The sequence below is a fragment of the Myotis yumanensis genome, unplaced genomic scaffold (genome assembly GCF_028538775.1).
Source record: "Myotis yumanensis isolate MYYU_CA2020_CCGP unplaced genomic scaffold, mMyoYum1.0.hap1 SCAF_8, whole genome shotgun sequence".
NCBI lineage: Eukaryota > Metazoa > Chordata > Mammalia > Chiroptera > Vespertilionidae > Myotis > Myotis yumanensis.
This window is the reverse complement of record NW_027223759.1, coordinates 56,271,622-56,291,537: the sequence shown is the minus strand read 5'-3', so window position 1 is coordinate 56,291,537 and position 19,916 is coordinate 56,271,622. Positions and strand designations below refer to the sequence as shown.

The 19,916-nt window shown below is 43.6% G+C and overlaps 1 protein-coding gene across 1 annotated transcript in view; it reads left to right on the top strand.

The window, feature by feature from the left end:
• Window positions 1–10,416, top strand: part of UPP2 (uridine phosphorylase 2) — an 80,744-nt gene extending 70,328 nt beyond the window's left edge. The window contains 1 exon segment of the mRNA XM_070423448.1: window positions 10,075–10,416. Within this exon segment, the coding sequence (XP_070279549.1) occupies window positions 10,075–10,265 (191 nt within the window). The 3' untranslated portion in view covers window positions 10,266–10,416.
• Window positions 10,417–19,916: the final 9,500 nt, after the last annotated feature.

The window sequence follows — 19,916 nt, the reverse complement described above, 5'->3', positions numbered from 1 at the left end:
CGATGAGATGACAAAGAGAATGAGTATAGAAACAGATGAGAAAAGGTCCTTGGTTAGAAGTTAAGGGAGGGGAGGGAGATCCAGCAAAGGCGGCTAAGGAGGAGGGGCTGGTGAAACTGGCAGAAACACATGGAGAGTCTCGTGTCCTGGCGCCCAGAAAAGAAACCCAGTAAAGAGTTATAGCTCCATAATGCTTCATTCGATCGCACTGGAATTTTAATTTCAATAGTCATCCTTACAGTCAATCAATATGAATATACAAAAGTAAAACAAAATGTATGTGGTACCTTTTCTAAAATTACATTTAGAAAGACTTTATAGTTCAGAAGAAGAGATTAATTTGTAGAACCACTATCCTTAATTACTTCCATCTCTCAGAGTACGCGTACAAGCCAATCTTTGTGCTATTTAGGTTGAGGATGCAAATGCATCCTTGTCCTCTTTAGAAGGTCATCATCAAAGCCCCTTTCAGAGAAACAATCGCATCTGATTTTCTCTGCACCGGTTAGTGAGAGTGGGAACCCCAGCTGGGGCAGCTTGCCCTTGCCTGAGAGCAGCCCGATTAGCACACAGCTACAGGAACACCTGGATTCAGGTACTTCGGTTCCAGGAAATGCTCTTCACATTTCTTTATTATAGAAACAACAAGTGGGCGCTTGAGTCACAGCTCCACCAATATGCAAATGAGCAGAATTTAGGAACCAGTTTAGTTAAACATAAAATACCTACGTACAAACATGCTATCCTGATATAAGTGTGGTGATGACCTTCAGTTCTTTCTGAAGAGGCACAAATTGACAGCCAAGGAGCGTTCAGGCTTGTGAACCCTGGAGCCAGGTCCGTCTCTCTTAGAAAATGTTGCCAAAATCTCAGAGGAATTATTCTGTTATGGGGATTTTTCTGACCTTGCTGCAAGTCCTTGGCCTTGCTCTCTGCCACCTGCAGGCCCCTCCTGGACTCTTTCCTGTCTGCTTGCTGTCGTTCCTGCCACCTGCGGCAGTTTTCTTCCTCTGCTGCTGTTGGTAGCTGACTTCCGCCTGCCCACAGCCCTCGGCAGGCCATGGCTGCAGCCGTGTCATTGAGCAGAGCCCTCTGGGCTGCCAACATTCGCACTGAAGGTCGCATGTACCTCTGTAATTCTGCAGTTCTTTGGAGTGTTTCTGAATTTCTTTGTGGTGAAAACTCCACCGATTTGAAAACTGAATTCTTGGTACACTGCCCCAAAAACATAGACCAGTGGTTCTCAACCTTGGCTGCACATTAGAATCACCTGGGAATCTTTTTAAAATCCTGATTTCTGGGCCTCATCCTCCGGAAATTCTCTTTCTTTGTTACTAATGTTGTGGCCCCATCCCATAACAAAGAAACAGAATTTCCAGAGGATGAGGCCCAGAAATCAGGATTTTAAAAAGATTCCCAGGTGATTCTAATGTGCAGCCAAGGTTGAGAACCACTGACATAGACAAAAGCCACATGCATATGATGCTACCGTGTCCCTATCTTTCATGGTTTCATAAGATGCTTCCCCCACAGCGTGAAGCGTGGGAAAGCTCTGTGTGAGCTGGAAAAGCTTGCTCAGGGGAAGGGCTGAGGGAGCCTTCACGAGCAACTGTTTTAGCATAGAGGAAGTTGGAGAGGCTATCCCAATGGTAAGCCACATGGGGAAATATTTCTCACCTGGCACCAAGCTCAGGGCCCGGCTGAGCTGGCTCCCAGGCCTGTTCCTCATCCCCATCTCACTCCCACTGTAGTAATGGCTCAACCGACCCTGTCTCTCCAGGCAGCCTTTTGAATGGCCTTTCTGTCCCTTTACCACTACCAGCTGACTGACCCCAATCTGACTTCATACTAACGTGATGATGGCTAATGGTTTTACTTTATAAATAAAACTTTTTATTGAAACAAAGGTCTTCTAGAGACCCCATTGTCCTAACTCAGAGGAGTCACTCCCTGAGTTTGGACCTTTTTGTGTCCACCTGAGACAAGGAGGTCTTGGATCCATGTGGATTACTGCTTTTTATCTTTATAATTAACTAGAGACCCGGTGCACAAAAATTTGTGCACGGGGGGGGGGGGGGGGGGGGCAGGGAGGGGGTCCCTCAGCCCGGCCTGTGCCCTCTCGCAGTCTGGGACCCCTCGGGAGATAATGACCTGCTGGCTTAGGCCTGCTCCCGGGTGGCAGAGGGCAGGCCCAATCCCTAGGTGCAGCCCCTGGTCGGGCTCAGAGCAGGGCCGATTGGGGAATTAGGGCGCTGCCCCCTGTCATGCACAGAGCAGGGCGGATTGGGAGGTTGCCATGCCACCCTCAGTCACGCTCAGGGTAGGGCCGATTGGGGGGGTTGGGGCACCGGCCCCTGTCACACTCAAGGCAGGGTCGATAGGGAGGTTGCGGTGCCACCCCGTGTCATGCACAGAGCAAGGACAATCAGGGGGTTGAGGTGCTGCCCCCTGTCACTCACAGAGTAGGGCCGATAGGGGAGTTGGGGCACCGCCCCCTGTCACACACAGAGCAGGGCGGATCAGGGGGTTGGGGCGCTGCCACTGTCACACTCAGGGCAGGGCCGATGGGGAGGTTATGGCTCTACCCCGTCACACACAGAACAGGGCCCGTGGTGGGGGGGGGGGGAGTTGGGGCACCGCACCCTGTCACACACAGAGCAGAGCGGATCAGGGGGTTGGGGCGCTGCCACTGTCACACTCAGGGCAGGGCCGATGGGGAGGTTATGGTTCTACCCTGTCACACACAGAGCAGGGCCCATCAGGGGGTTGGGGAGCTCCCCCCTGTCACGCACAGAGCAGGGCCGATCAGGGAGTTGAGGAGCTCCCCCCTGTCACTCACAGAGTAGGGCCGATAGGGGAGTTGGGGCACCGCCCCCTGTCACACACAGAGCAGGGCGGATCAGGGGGTTGGGGCGCTGCCACTGTCACACTCAGGGCAGGGCCGATGGGGAGGTTATGGCTCTACCCTGTCACACACAGAGCAGGGCCCGTGGTGGGGGGGGGGGGGGGGGGGGAGTTGGGGCACCGCACCCTGTCACACACAGAGCAGAGCGGATCAGGGGGTTGGGGCACTGCCACTGTCACACTCAGGGCAGAGCCAATGGGGAGGTTATGGTTCTACCCTGTCACATACAGAGCAGGGCCGATCAGGGGGTTGGGGCGCCGCACCCTGTCACACACAGAGCCGCAGAGCAATCAGGGGGTTGGGGAGCTCCCCCCTATCAGACACAGAGCAGGGCTGATCAGGGGATTGGGGCACCTTCCCCTGTCATGAACAGAGCAGGGCGGATAGGGAGGTTGTGGCCCCGCCCCCTGTCACACATAGAGCCGCAGGGCGATCAGGGGGTTTGGTCACTGCTCCCTGTCATGCTGATCCTGGTGCTGGGAGGCCTCGCAGCTCTGCTGATCCCGGTGCTGGGAGGCATATTACCCTTTTACTATATAGGATAGAGGCCTGGTGCATGGGTGGGGGCCGGCTGGTTTGTCCTGAAGGGTGATCAGGGTGGGGGTCCCGCTTGGGTGCCTGGCCAGCCTGGATGAAGGGATGATGTCTGTTTGCAGCTGGTCACACCCCCTTCAGGGTGGGGGTCCCCACTGGGGTGCCTGGCCAGTCTGGGTGAGGGGCTGAGGGCCATTTTCAGGCTGGCGGGTGACTGAAGCTCCCAACCTGTCCTTTTTTTCTTTTTTTTTTATTCTGGGCCAGCTTTAGCTCTGAGGCTTGGCTCTAGCTCTGAGGCCTTAACTGCTGAAAGCAGGTATCTGGTTGTTTGGGTTCTATAATTGTAACACTGTTGCGGTCCTGCTCACTCCAGCTCTGAGATCCCGGCTGGCTGAAAGCAGGGATCTGCGTTTGTTCTATAATTGAAACAATGTTGTGGTCCTGCTGGCTGAAGCCTGGCTGGCTGAAAGCAGGTTTCTGGGGTTTTGTTTAGCTTCTATATTTGTAACAATGTTTCTTAAACTGCAAGCTCAGAGGCTGGCAAGGCAGGCGGGGAACGTTGGCTTCCTCCGTCACTGAAGCAAGCAAGCCTCCTGTTCGCTTCAAGCTGCCTGGCTGCTGGCCGCCATCTTGGTTGGCAGTTAATTTGCATATAGCCCTGATTAGCCAATGGGAAGTGTAGCGGAGGTACGGCTAATTACCATGTTTCTCTATTATTAGATAGGGTAAGGGATTCAACATACATCTCACTTTGTCAGAGAAGCTGTGAGTGACTACCTGAACTAAACCTACTCACATTCATTCTACTCAGGCATTCTACTTCACTTCTCTGCATTGCCCCTATAGACTATATTTTTAGTTTCTTTATATATTCACTTACATATGACTTTATATATATTAATGCATGAATGTATGTATTTAGCATCTCTCTCCTCCAATGTAAGCACCACGACAACAGGAATGTTGTTTGTCATTTTCTGGCTTTATCCCCAGCACTTAGAATGATATCTGCCATGTGGACATTCAGTAAATATTTGCTAAATGATCAAACAAACAAATGAAAAGAGTGGCTACTCAGCACTTATTTACCATGGAAAATGGCTATAGCCAATTCAACTGGTTCCTTCAGTCCCCAGCCTCACCAGGGGCTTGGAATTATCTCAAGGATTATGGAGTGCCTCTCATCTGTCCAAATAGGAACAGACAAAGCCTTAAGTTTAAACCTCCCTTTTTCTGGAAAGTTCCAATGATATTTCTGCTTTATCTGTACCCATGAGTCTCTTGCTATTTCATAGGTGGACAAATTGCTTGAAACATGTTATCCTGATCTCATTATCCTGAGAAGAATAGTGGGGTCCAATGCTGCATTAACAAAGATTCAGGAAGGGAAACATTGGCATTCATGAAATTATTCTACCCTGAATGGCTGCACCTCCAGAATACTGGAAACCCCCTGTGCAATGCTGCATAAATGCATCCACCTATGATTTTATAAGGTGCAGACACACATCTGCCCCTCTCTTAGAGCAAAATCTATTTTAATTACAACCCTGACATTCTGATTAAAGATGATAGTCCTTCTGCACCGTGAGCTTGTGATAAGTATGTTCAATCTATATCCATTTTTAAAAGACAATGCTGCCTTCTGACACACACTTGCTTGCATGGCACTATATGAAACCTAATATTTATCTGAGATTAGGTTCTGCTTAAATCCTCTTTGTCTCTGGAGTTCGCAGCACTCACTGTGCTTTTTCTTTAGGGCAAAGGAAGAATTCAGTGTTATTTCTTTTGACAGACGCTGGTAACTCGGGGACACATTCAGACTTCCTAATATGACTTCATTACATTTCAATGAAAGAGAGCAAAATCGTGCTTTAATTCCATTTTATGTTCTTGTGCTGGTCCCAGCAATGAAGGATATTGGGCTTTAGGAACTGCACGGTGATCACTGATAAAGTAAAAAGGATTCTATCCAGTCTGGGCCTGGAGCGTTCCTTACCTCTAAAGTGGAGGAAAATCGGGGTTTTGAAATGTTATTATACAAGAGTGTGAGGCAACCAATTGCAGCTTTCTTCAACCTCATCAGGGAACAAGAAACTGCGGCTCAGAGAGGGTCTCACAGTTACAGAGTAGCTGAGCTGGAGTTTGAACCAGCTCTGTCCCACTGGAGGCCCCACTTCCCAGCAGCCTCCCATGGATACACGGGTTCATAGTCTCTGTTCAGAATCACAACAACAAAAGCAGATGTTTCTACTTTAAAGGTTGTGAACAGAGGGTTGTGCTACTTTAGCAAACAAACCCTAAGGGCTAAGCATATACCCAGAGGGTTAGTGTTGAAATCAAAGCGTTAAATTGATATGTATTCCTTAGTATGCATAGCGGTTATTTTGCCAAGAAAATCAGTCATTGTAACTGGGAAATCAGGTATAAATGGCTAGTCATTCATTTACTGCTTTTATAAAGACAACATTTAACAAAATGGTTTATTCTTACTTTCTTGGGTTTTACATATTTTCAATCAATATCAGCATCTATAGTTTTATTTGATTCCTTTTCATTCTATTCTCTTGCCTCTATTCTAGTCCTCCCTGCCCATTACCAACCCATCACCCATTAGAGAAACATTTAGGGCCACAGCTCAGCCCTTTGTGGGGTTGGCATTACCTTTGACCCACCCCTCCCCTGCTCTGCCCCAGGGAGGCATCCTGGGCGCCCACCCCCAGCACACCAGGATCCATCCTCTGGCCATCCTGACACATTTCTGGTTGGGGGTCCAGCATCCAGTAGAGGTCAAGTCCCCAAGGTTGCAGCTGAACCTCATAGTCCTCACACCAACTAGATGATGTGAGACATAAGCTGAGAGTGTGGACTTGGGAGAGAGATCACCTGCTCCTTTCTCCGAGAATGAAATGAGGCCTAAAGAGGGTAGGTAACCTGCCTAAAGAAACACAGCTAGGTCGAAACAGGTGGACTAGAACAAGACCTCCTGTCTCCTCACCCCCTCTCCCTCCACTATCTCATAAAGTGTGAAAGAGCAGCATATTTTATCTAGCGACAGATTACTCTTACACTTCTTTTTAAAAGGCATTAGCAGAAGCAATAAAAGATGAGTGTATACTATAACTTACGCAAGGTAAAGAGAATAAAAAACACCTATTTAAGGGAGTAGCTGGGTATTTCTCAATACCAAAGAGGCTACCTGGGAGTGCAATTCTAACTCTAAAGACTTCTATTTAGTTTTGAGTTTTCAGGAGGACAAGTTGAAAATGGAAACACATTGAGTTACACACATTCATTATCTAATAAATTAAAATAAAAAAGCATTTGAGGTTTACCATAAAAACTTTATTCAAAACTTAAACTTAAGTGAAATTATCAGCCTTATGATAGTGGACAATGTACTCAATAACACTTTTATAAAAGATATGATTCTTGATAGACTTAACGCTAAATCTTGGTTCTGTCTAATTCTGCATTTCTTTGGAAGCCTAAAGTACTAGGGTCCAGGTTTGCACATTTGTTGTAACTTGATTTGATTCAGGATAGTTTAACATCTTTAAAGCAATAGTTCTCAAATATTAATATGCAAATAACTTAACTGGGAAGATTTTTTAAATGCAGATTCACACCCTGACTCAGCTGGTTGGAGCATTGTCCTATACACTAAAAGGCTGAGGGTTTGATCCCCGGTTAGGTATACATGGGAGGCAAATGACTGATATCTCTCTCTCTCTCTCTCTCTCTCTCTCTCATCAATAAACGTATCCTTAGGTGAGGGTAAAAATAAAATGCAGACTCACTGGCCTCTCCACCTCTCCCCCTAACTCTGCATATCAGGGACAGAGCCTGGGTCTGCATTACTAACGAGCTCCGGTTTGGATGGAGGCAACCAGTGGACCACATTCTGAGGGACACCAATTGAGAAGAACAAATTGTTTCTAGGCTGCTTAGCTTTGATCAGCCCCTTTGAATATGAATTTTCTCCACTTAGTTGTTGATTCACGGACAACAGATTGAGGGGAGACAGAGGCAGTGCGAAGGCTCTAGGTTGTCGAGACTCCTATGCTTTGCACCAGGCGTACAGGGAGCAAACATGGGTCTGCCTGATGAACTCAAAGCGTGAGGAGTGAAGGGGGCCTTGGAAAGGGCCAGGAGTGGAAGAGGAGCTGGCACAGAGCAGGCTGGGGACGCCTGAGCGAGCCTGGCTGCTTTGCCACTTTCCGAGGCCCAGCCTGTCTGGGCTCTGTTGTCCACAGGGGAATCTGTGGCTGGCCTTGCTGTCTTTGCCTACAGCTTATGGGAAATTTTCCTGGAAGTCCATTCAGAAAGTTGGGGTGAAAGCAGGGGGCCATGGACTAAGGATTCATGGGTGGGCTTCAGGGGCCCTGAACCCTCTGAAATTATACACAAATATTGTGTGTGTATAGTTTTGTGAAAAGAGATTCACAAAAATACACAACTTTCATCAGATTCTCAAAGGGACCACAAATGATCCCAAAGAGCTGACAATTGCTGAGAGAGTTCCTGGTGCCGCTGAGGCCTTGAGCTCCGTGTTTGTTCTGGGGTGTGTTCCCAGCACATTGCAGACCTGACGTCAGTTAGCTGACTACCTCGTTGGTGACAGCCAGGTCACCAAGTGTCCCTCCACAGGAGCCACCCTCCCTGCCCAATCTGAGGATTCTGGTAGTAAAGTTGTCAGACTTGATTTTGACAGCTTGTTTTGGGCAATTAATGCCCTTTCATTGCTCATGGAAACAGTAATTTCAGGTGACAAGATTGTTATGTGCTGCTTGTTAATGGGGCCTCTGGGGTCGAGAAAACACCACTGAGATTGCTCTGCCCTGTTCTTTCCCATCTCTGGCATCACCCTTGAAATCTCCAGATAAAATGTTTAGTCAGCTCCCACTCTGAGAGCTACAGAGCGCGGTTTCCTTTCATCCCTCTTCCAAGGGAAGGATTAGAGAAAAGCTTGCAGCCTTTCCTTGCAGCCTCCAGCCCAGGCCAGGCTCCACCACAAGCTTGCTGATCATTAACTTGAAAAGCTGGGGGAATTTTCTAGCCCTTCCATTTGCTTGTTTACCGGTCCAGCCAAGTTGCTTTACAACTAAGTGAGTTTTGAATAAAGCGGGTCCCTGGTGATGAAATATTTGGCTCAGCTCATGTCGTATATTTCCATTCCTTTTCACGTCGCTGAACAGGAGGGTTCTTTGACCGATGGGTCAGGGCAGGTCTGCCTTAATGGTTCACCACGTGCCAGCTCAGGTGACAGGTGGATGGAAGGGAGGTAACTCTTCTTAGCAGTTTAGGAAGCTGGGAATTGGATGGCTATTTACTAGCTGTGCATACTGACTGGGCCATGTGTTTGACCTCCCTAAGCCCTCATTTCATCATCTGTCAAAAGGGGATAAAAATAATAGCTAGCTCATGGTACAGCTGTAAGGACTCAATGGTTTCGTAAATACCTGGCAGATAGCAAGAGCTCAGCGAAACTGAAAAGATAGCATCTGTTATAAATACAATTCATTTCTCCTTTCCAAACCCAGATCTTATAAAGAAGTCTGAAATAGTGGGGAGGTTAAAGAAATAAATATAACACTCCAGCCCAACTTTATCTCCATGCCCTCGAAGCTTGTTAACATAGCCACATCTCATCCCATCAACCCCGAAATCCTTTTCTAAAATGCCGCAGACGAAGATAGAGACGATTACACTATCAGTTCAAATTGCTTGACACCGATTTCATTGTGTATGACCACATTGCTTGCAATCAAAGATTTCGTGTGAAACTGACAATAAAGAATTTGTAGGAGACCCCTTTTCTCTCTCAGGTTCTCCTTGATGAAACAAACCAAAGACATTACCATCGTGGTGACTTTTCACAAGAGTTTCAGGGTTGTTTTTTAGCAAAACGTGTCTGTTCTTTTTCCCTACTTCCGCATCTGTCTTAGGGTTTTATTCCCGCTCTTTAGAAACTAAATGCTAATAAATTTGCTCCTTCGTGGAGTTGATTCTCCTACTTAAGTATTTCCTTTAATATTTTTCTTCTCAAATTTCATGAGGGCTCGTACTCACCTTTATTGCTCTTTCCTTAGGTCTGCATTCATAGCCTTTGTTATTTATTTATTTATTTATTTATTTATTTATTTATTTATTCACATTCATAGCTTTTATATTTACTTTAATCTTCAGCCAGACTGCAGCAGGCAAACTAAACATTGCACCAAGATGTTGAATGTCATCTAGGAATAATGGCCAGCCCTGCAGTTATATCCTCGAGTCAGAAGAGCCTCATCTAACTGGGAATAGGATAGGAAACTGGAGCTCTGTGTGTCTTGAATGGCAAGGATCTCTCCTTGTTCTTGACAAGCTTTCCCTTAGTCTAGCCAATTGTAGAGGCAAGGAGAACAAAGAATGCTTAAAATTATTTCCATTAACTTATTTAGATGGGGTGTTTGGTGAGAGTTCATGGAAATATGGGTGATACAGAAGGCTAGAGAGGTCCCTGGGTTGCATCTACATGACAGAGAAAATAACCCAAAGTACGTGTGTTAGGGACATTGGGATGTTTGGCTAATGTTTCTATACAAAAGATGAACCCATTTGTTCAGTAAAGGTGTTGCTTGCCCTCCTAGCTGCTGCGGTCTGTGTGACACTCCTGGACAGACTTGAATGTGACCAGATCAACTTGCCCTATGATATCCTGGTGGAGTACCAGCCACAGCCCCAGCTCCTAATCTCCAGCTTCATCAAACAGCGGCTTGGACTTCGAGACCAGCCATCACAACTGGGCAGCCCAACTCTTCCCTGCAAGTTGTCATGTTGACATTACATATCATTTGTGGCATTTTCATAGAGTTCTCATCCACATGCTAAAATCATAATAGAGTGATTTTATAAAAACCCCTTTCTCCTAAAAAAATGAATTTATTTTAAAAGAATTTAATACATTCATTAAGTTCAGATTTTATTTTAGAAGTCAGTGTAATAATTAAGCATTTAAAACTCCTGAACTGTGACATTTGGAGTTTCATATGCAGCATTAATTAAGCTCATATCAAAATAGATCAGCCATTTGTAGACACGGTTCCCGGTCACTGTTTCGGAAACCCATCCAGAAATTCATGATAGAATGTTGTCAGGCACCCTCGGTATTGGTCAAGTGACAGGAATAGATCATGCACACTCAAAATATTTACAGAAAAAACTGTGCATGTAAGATAGGTCTACATTAAAAAGCAACCCTTTGGGAAATATGACCATACTTCTTTCTTCCCTTGCATGATCTCAGCGTACCACAGAGTAGGATTAGAGGCTTACGTTTGCCTATGTTTGTGGTTTTATCATGAAATATAATCATGTTTATTTTCAAATGAAAACCCTCAGTAATGCAAAGAAAGATTCTCATTTTTCTTCAGAAATCACAAATGATTCGACCATCTTCTAGCAATTTTTTTCCTTTGAAGGAGATATATTTTGAGGAGGCTGTATTTTTTATGTTATTTCCATATTTACCTAATAAATGGAGGAATTAGTCACAACTGACTTTAGTCTTGAGTTCAAAATGTTAAAGCCTTCCTTTTGTGTGACTTTGAAGCAGATCCTGCCCACACCCTGCCTGTCCTCCTATTCAGTTAGACCCTCTGGGAGCCAGAGCCCCATGGGCTCTGAGTTGATGCTCCTGGCAGTGGGGGGGGGGGGGGGGGGGGGGCGGGGAGGAGACAGCTCATCTAAAGCTGAAACACTTAGGAGTTGGGGAGCGTGAATGGGGGATGGGTGCAGGAGGCCTAACAATCTTGTATAGTACGTCACATTGTGTATATATATTTATATGGTTGTGACTCAAAGTTTAATTTCAACCAGATGGAGATTATTGCATCTTTTTAATCAACGACAATGAACAATCCCCCAAGAGGTGCATCAGTTTGGGGATTTCTTTTGGCAATAGATATGTTTGGAGTGCAATTTTAAGGCACCCCAATAACTGACCAAAGATCGGAGCTAAAAGTTAAGTAGAGTAATATTGTCATCATTAGCGGAGTATGCACTTTTCCCATCTTTTGTAGACCAAGTGGGAATAACCAAATGCTCTTCATAAGCTTTCAAACCCCAGAGGTTTGAACTTCTTTCTTGTCTGCTCCTAGAAAATCTTGATTTCTGTTTTATTGAGAGAAGAGGAGGCTATGGGAGAGACAGAAAAATGAAAAATTATGGTGAATCATCCTGTCAGCTCCTGACTGGGAGCGTGTGTGCCTGTGCGGTGCATCTGCATAGGTTCATGTCTGTGTGTTTTCATGGTATCAGCTGCATAAGCCAGAAACTTGGAAACTACTCTGGTGATTCTGTCTCCTTCTTTCCTACTCCAATCAATTGCCAAGACCTGTTGTTTGATTCTCCTAAATACTTCTCCATTTGTCCACCAATGGAAAGCCTTCCTGGTCCTCAAACAAGATTCCATTTACAGCCATGACCAGCTCTTCTACTTCCATGTTTCACTCCCAAATACCAACACAGTTGAAGTTTAATGATTACTTTTTGGTCCAAAATACACTAAATAACTTTCCCTGGCTTATTTCTACCTAGTTATAGAGTATTATTTAGTACTTTGTACCCTGTAGGTGCTTAATAAGGACTATTCACTATCAGTCTCAACAACATCTCAAATTCAGTTGGAATTTTCTTTCTTTCTTTTAAAAATATAGCTCCTGACATTTGGGACTCATTTTGCAAAAGGTTGATAAAAAACAAACAAAAAAAAAAACAAAAAAACCTATGGACCCGCTCTGCAAGAAAAGGCACATTCATATGTCTACCCCTGAATTTGCATATAATTTGAGTTCACATACCTTCCTCAAGCTGGATGGCAGGATGTCTGTGTCCCCTGTCAAAGACCATGGTGCCTGTGGGTGGCCCCTGTCACACCCCTGCCTTCTCTAGCTTCTTAAAATTACTCGCCCTCCAGCCCCCTTAGATCAGGGCTGGTAGCAGCTGTTCCCAGCTGTACCATCCTTTGTTGTTCCCTAAATCCTGCTCACCCTTTGTAAACAGTCCCATCAGTAAGTTCTGTCAGTTCCCCAGTTTAATTGTGCCACTGATTCCTGCTGGGAACCAGAACACATTGGAGAACCCCAAATTTTTTTGAAAAACACTGACTTGAGAAACTGAAGTCATTCTATATGAAGATCTCCCCATTAAAATATTTTCTTCTACTGCAAAACGGAAGTTAGGATTTTTGTTTTTAAACTGGTAGAGAACTTTTAAAAAGATAATCCTCTATAAAAATATGTATTCTTGCATTTAAAAGTCCCCATGGAACTCACCAGAGCTTGCAGCTTGAGAAACACGGGTTTTGATGTATTTCCCTAGCCGGGTGCTGGGCATCTCATGTATGATAGAATTGAAAGCTTGAGTCAAAGACAGATAAATGGCCTCTATTGCTTGCTTCCGAGCTACGTATCCCATCATTCTGTCACGGAAGGAAATTAAAGTTGTCTGGCCAATACTGCATTGCAGACAGCCACGCCATTCCTTGTCAGGATCCTGTGTGCCTCTAGATGTCTATGCACAAATATATTTTTTGAGGATTTGATCTACAATCTTCATTTCAGGATTAGAGATAAGTAAACTAATCTTCGGTTATTAGGCTCTCACTTCGTCCCTTTAAAAAAAATAATAAAGGAAGCAGGACTTTTCCTACATCTTCCAGGACATTCTCTATCTTCTAAGAATCTTGAAATGATATCCAGTGGCTCCACAACCCAGCGTCTCCTAAGATGAATAACTGAAAGTACTTATAATGTTCAACCTGCTTTATTATTTATTTACTTAACAGTTTTCCATTTCTCAGTTGCTTTTTTACTCCTTTCAAATAGGTGGTACTCAATATAGAATCAATTTAACATTTATTTCTCTAAAATTGAGCATAGCAATTTTCCCTTGAGAACAAAACCCCACCATTAAACCACTTCTTCCCCTCTGAAACTTTAAGCATGATTTAAATATTATTTTTTTATAATATAGCATATATTTTAAAATCATCAGGCAAAAAACCTAGAAATGAATATCATATATTTTGTAGAGAATTAGTCAAAATTATTCCACCAAAAGGTAGTTTCTTAGGGTTATGTTCATTTTTTTCTAAATTTCTAAAGTTTCTTGGAAAATATGTTATTCTCTATAAGTACCTTAATCAATAACATTGTGAATGAAGCATTGGGCATACCAGTGTTAGAGAAACTATCTGAATAATCTGATTTTTTTCCATCCCTTGTCAGAAAAGCAAAAATGGGTCTTTAAAAATATGGATTCTGCCCTAGCTGGTTTGGCTCAGTGGATAGAGTGTCGGCCTATGGACCGAAGGTCCCGGGTTCAATTGCGGTCAAGGGCACATGCCCGGGTTGCGGGCTGTGGGCTCAATCCTCAGTAGGGGGCGTGCAGGAGGCAGCCGAACAATGATTCTCTCTCATCATTGATGTTTCTCTCTCTCCCTCTCCCTCTCTGAAATCAATATATATATAGATATATAGATATATATCTATATATATATATAATTTTAAAAATATATATGAATTCTTTTCATTTTCATATCACTTTATTTTTTTATCTGAATCTAAGGTACTTTGTATTTATATTTCTCCAGACACCACAACAAAAAACAAATACTAACACAGAACGCTGTAGTAAATAAAATGTCACCAAATTCCCACTTACTCTGGGTAAACAATCAGCAGTGACCTCCAGCCCACCACTCAGATCTGTTGCCTACACTTCAGGGTCCTCCCGTCTCCCTCCTTCCATCAGGACTCCAGAGGTTTCACCTGTTACAGAGCTGGTTCCGTGATTAATGTAAGGTATCGATCCATGGACCTACTCTAAGTAAACAGCAAAGGCTAGAACAAACATATTTGTAAAGGACTTTATGCAAGTTGCAATGCTAGGTGTTCTGAGAGAGCACGACAGTCACTTCCTTTAAATAATTCACAGCATACTAAGTTTGAGGCACTCTGGCAAATACGTGGCTAACTATAATTAAAAATATAATCTGATAGACTCCAAAAGAGAGGTAGAAATAAAAGTGCTTTGAGGATTCAATAGAGGGAATAAGCACATGAAGGGGGAGGGATTTGAAAGGTTTCTTGGACAAGATAGATATTTGAGATGATCTTTATTTAAGGATCATAATTTTAAAAGACTCTGGGGAGGATTTTGCCATCAAAGGGAAAGGCATGAAATAAGACAACGAAGGAACATTTAGGACATATGACTAGAATAGGAAAGACTCCTGTTTGGCTGGGTCTGGAACAGTAATTTGGGGTTCTATTATTTGGAGCCTCAAAAGTCAGGTTAAGGAGATTGGACCTTATTCCTCCACAAAGGGAAGTGGTGGAAAGGCACCGAGCAGGACTGATCAGAAGTTTGTGGGAACTAAGTGGGAGGAGGAGGAGCAGGGTTGAGATAAGCACCAGCAACAAGAAACTGTGCCTGGGTGTGGATGACCAAGACTTGACCTCCCGCGGTGTTCCAGGTTAGGGGGAGGGCAGAGATGGGCTAAAGGTAAACTGAGGCCACCAAAGACATCCTTTTCTTGTTAGACCCAGCAGCTCCCCTGCTTATGGAGATCAGGGCCTTCAAATTTTCACCTAAGAAATCAAGCAGCTAACATATTTCAGAATAAAAATTTCCCCTTCATGTGAAGCTGGTGTGTTTCTAAAGTCTTTCCTTTTGTTAAAAGGCTCAGGAAGGTTCAAACATGACAAAGCCAGAGCTGCAGCTGTGGGAGAGATGGCATTTAAAGGGCTGATGAGTGAGAGAAGTCAGCGATGATCTCAGTGCCTATGCAGATAAAACGCTTTATGGCTTTGTGACTAATCAAAAATCAGCTTACCCAAAAGGGTATAAAGTTCAATACATTATCAAGTAAAGGCTTAATAAAATTCTGACACATGCTAAACCATGGATGAACCTTGAGGACATTATGCTAAATGAAATAAGCCAGTCACAAAGGAACAAATGCTGTAGGAGTCCACTTATGTGAGATACTTCAAAGAGTCAAACTCATCGAGAAAGAAAGTAGAACAGAAGTTACTAGGGGCTGAGGGAAGGAGGAAGGGAGATTCGTGTTTAATGGGTGCAGAGTTTCAGCTGGGATGATAAAAAGTTCTGGAGAGGGTGGTGGTGATGGTTGCACAATAATGTGGCTGTGCCTAATGCCACTAAACTATACTCTCAAAAAACGTTAAAATGGTAAAAACTCCTGCATGCATATTTTACTGCAATAAAAAACAGTAAATCCTCAATGAGGTGTGTATTGTGGCTTTATAATACCAAATTCTAATTTACTAACTTTCAGGGAGAAAGTTCACACAATGTGGCTGATGGCATCATGCCTGCTGGTTGGCATGTCTACAGGGGCTTCTTTGTTCTACAGGAGTGAAATGATCTAAGAAGGTTTCTTAGTGAGTGAGGAATCAGAGCAAAGGAATTGGGTATGGCAATGGCTACCAGGAGAGAGGCAGTTTTGCCTAATGCTCTCAACTTCCTTATAGGAATATATCTGCCAAGGAGGCCTGAGTCTTTGCATCAGCCAGTCTGGGCACCCTTCCTCAAGACAGCATAGCCAACCACAGTTATTTTGCAAAACACAGTTCATCAGAGTGAAGAATGCAGTGAGGAAATATGACTAACACATCAAAGCTATAAAAAAAGAATGATTAAACCTAAAATATTCACTAGAGAACAGAGAAGCGTGACACCAGGGAATATTTCTACAGGATTAAAATCTGTGATTTTTAAAATGAAATCTTCTTGCACCAGCCCAATATGCATTGCCCTTGGCATAAATGCTTGGGTGTCCCAATGACAGTAGAAGACCAATTAATAGCGCTATTTTTCTTTTCCGGTTGGTGAAGCACATATGGGACTCTGTAGGATCACAATATGCTACCAGAGAAGGAGAGTAACTGGTACAAAATAGAGGAAAATAATAAGAAAAAAATGAAAGTAAATACTGAGAGGGAAGGGAGACTAGGAAGAAAGGCAGACAGTTGTGAAATAGTGTGATGAGAAGGACCAAGTCTACTGGGAGTTGTGCAAGATGGAGAGCTAGACACCCCAAAACACTGGAAGCATCTACCAAAACTCCACGATAGTTCCGGAAGAGAATCAAAGCTTGCTCATGAAAAGGAAGCGTAAAGCCAGAGTAGTGACGTGAGCAGCTACCTGATAACCTGGAGGCTTCAGTTTAAAGCTCATGGAGACAGGAGGCCTCCATTTGGGTGAGGTGAGGTGTGTGGACTAAGGCCCAAGAGGGGAAAAATCTGCCCACCTGGTCTTCATGATCCCTTTTTGGAGCTGGGAAGAGTCCCTATGGCTATTTTTAAAAGAAGGGGGTTTCATATTCATCATTAATTATGAAGCACAGTTTTATTCACTTAAAATTTCATTTAAAGATACCACTACTAAATCTTGTCTGTCTCTGTCTAGGCAACAAGGTGGCGTGTTGGGGAGAGACATAGAATTCCCTGAGAGATCCAAACTGTATTTGATCCTTTTTTAGGCTTGGGATTTACAATTTTTATTATATTCCATAAAACCCCATTTCAAGATATGAACAGAAAATTTGGCTCTAGAACAGAGTGTTCCTGGCACTCCTGGCATAAGCACACGCAAAATCATTTGGGGGAACACAGACACACCAATTAGGCAGCGGGTTCTCACAAAATAGCAGCTTCGGTGCAGGTGAGCTCACGATAAAAAGTGACAGAAGAAGCAGGTAACATTCGTGTGTGAGGCACAGACAGTGGACACAAGGTGCAAGAGAATTAAATGCAAAAACACGTGTTACTAGAAAGGGACTTAGAAAGGGACTACAAAGAAAATATCTTTAAAATGAGTAACACTCTAATAGGAATAATTAAAGCATAGAGATAAGAAATGCAAAACGACAAGGCTACTTTGAATGATGTTGATGATAATAATAATATATAGCATTGAGCACTTGCTAGGTATTTTTCTAAATGCTCTGCAACTGTTAATTCATTTACTCCTCACAACAACCCTGTCATTACTGCATTATAAAGTATTAGTATTTTTCCATTTTATAGATGAGAAAATGGAGGCACAGAGAGATTAACTAACTTGTACCAGGCCACAGATCTAATAAGGATGGGGATGAAATTTGCAGACATTCTTTATCAAATGTCTTAGTTCCTTTCAGGCTGCTGTAGCAAAAATACCATGGACTGGGGTAGCTTAAACAACAAACATCCATTTCTCACAGTTCTGCTGGTGTGGAAAACTAAGATCAAGGTGCTGATAGACTCGAGGGCCCATTTCCAGGTTCATAGACAGCCGTATTTTCACTGTAACCTCACATGGCAGAAGGGGCAAGGTTGCTCTCTGGGGTCTCTTTTACAAGGGCACTAAAACCATTATATCTGGGCTTTCCCTTTATGATTTAACCATCTCCTAGAAGCCCTATCGCCTAATACCATCACATTGGAGGTTAAGATTTCAACATATGCTGTTTGGGAGGACACAAATTTTCAGTCTATAGTACCAGAATACAGGGTTGTTAAACACTACACTAAACCAAAAACCAAATTTTACTTCCAAGTAAAATTTCAAATTTCAAAATTTGAAAATTATAAAAATGAAAAAAATTGTAAAGAACACTTGGTCAATGAGTTAAATAGCACATTAAGCACAGCTGAAGAACAAATTAGTGAAGTATAAAATAGAGCTGAAAAAAATCTGAAAATGCAGCACCGAAAGAAAAAGAGATTGAAAATATAAAAGTGAGAGTAAGAAACAAAAAATAAAATGAGAAGACCCAACATATTTCTAAAAGAAATTGCAGAAAGAGAGAATAGAGAGAACAATAAAGAGGCAATATTTAAAAATGTACTGACTGGAGAGGACCAAGATGGTGGCATAGGTAAACACCGGAGATTGCTGCCGCAAACAACCACTTCAAAAATACAACTAAAAGACGGAACGGACATCACCCAGAACCACAGGAAGGCTGGCTGAGGAGAGACTCTTCAACTAGAAGGAAAGAGAACAGCATACCGAGGCTCAGAGGAGGCACAGTGTGGAAAATACAAAGGTACTGAGGTGCGCGCACAAAGAGGCTGGTGGCAGTTGTTGTTTTCAATCAGGAGGGAGTCTCAGACTCTGAGCTCCAGATCCGGGCAAGTCTCTAGGGACTCAGACTCAAACGGGAGAAGCGGGATTGTCTGGCATCAGTTGGAACGTGAGGGCAGCTTTCTCTCCAAGGTTTGCAGCGGTTGCTGGGGTTCTGAGAAGCAGAACCTCTGGGAACGCGACTGAGAGCAGCCATAACTGCTCCCTCCACCCGCCCTGTTGAACCCGTGCCACCCGCCCCGCCCAAGCCCTGCACAGAGCCATTTGCTGGATAGCCTCAGGCAAAGGCTAGATTAGCACCTCTCCAGAGGACAGAAGTTTTCCCACTGCAGATACAGGTGATTCTCACAGCCAGTCGGCCTGGTGGTCAAATCCCTCTAGTATTAACTACAACAATCAAGGCTTAACTAGAACAAGACTGCACACAAAGACCACAAGGGGGTGCACCAAGAAAGCATAAAAAATGCGGAGAGAAAAAAAACATGACAGAAATGGAGGATATAGAACTAAAAAACGCAATTTTGAAGGCTTTCAATAATGTGCTAGAAGCTGCCAATAAACTTGATGAGAGCCTCACGAAATCTAATGAGACCCTCGATGCTACAATAAAGAAACAACTAGAAATTAAGCATACACTGACTGAAATAAAGAATATTATACAGACACCTAATAGCAGACCAGAGGAGCGCAAGAATCAAGTCAAAGATTTGAAATGCGAAGAAGCAAAAAACACCCAACCGGAAAAGCAAAATGAAAAAAGAATCCGAAAATATGAAGATAGTGTAAGGAGCCTCTGGGACAGCTTCAAGTGTACAAACATCAGAATTATAGGGGTGCCAGAAGATGAGAGACAGCAAGATATTGAAAACCTATTTGAAGAAATAATGACAGAAAACTTCCCCCACCTGGTGAAAGAAATGGACTTACAGGTCCAAGAAGTGCAGAGAACCCCAAACAAAAGGAATCCAAAGAGGACCACACCAAGACACATCATAATTAAAATGCCAAGAGCAAAAGACAAAGAGAGACTCTTAAAAGCAGCAAGAGAAAGAGACTCACTTACATACAAGGGAATACCCATACGACTGTCAGCTGATTTCTCAACAGAAACTTGGCAGGCCAGAAGGGAATGGCAAGAAATATTCAAAGTGATGAATACCAAGAACCTACAACCAAGATTACTTTATCCAGCAAAGCTATCATTCAGAATTGAAGGACAGATAAAGAGCTTCACAGATAAGGAAAAGCAAAAGGAGTTCATCACCACTAAACCAGTATTATACGAAATGCTGAAAGGTATCCTTTGAGAAGAGGAAGAAGAAAAGGGTAAAGA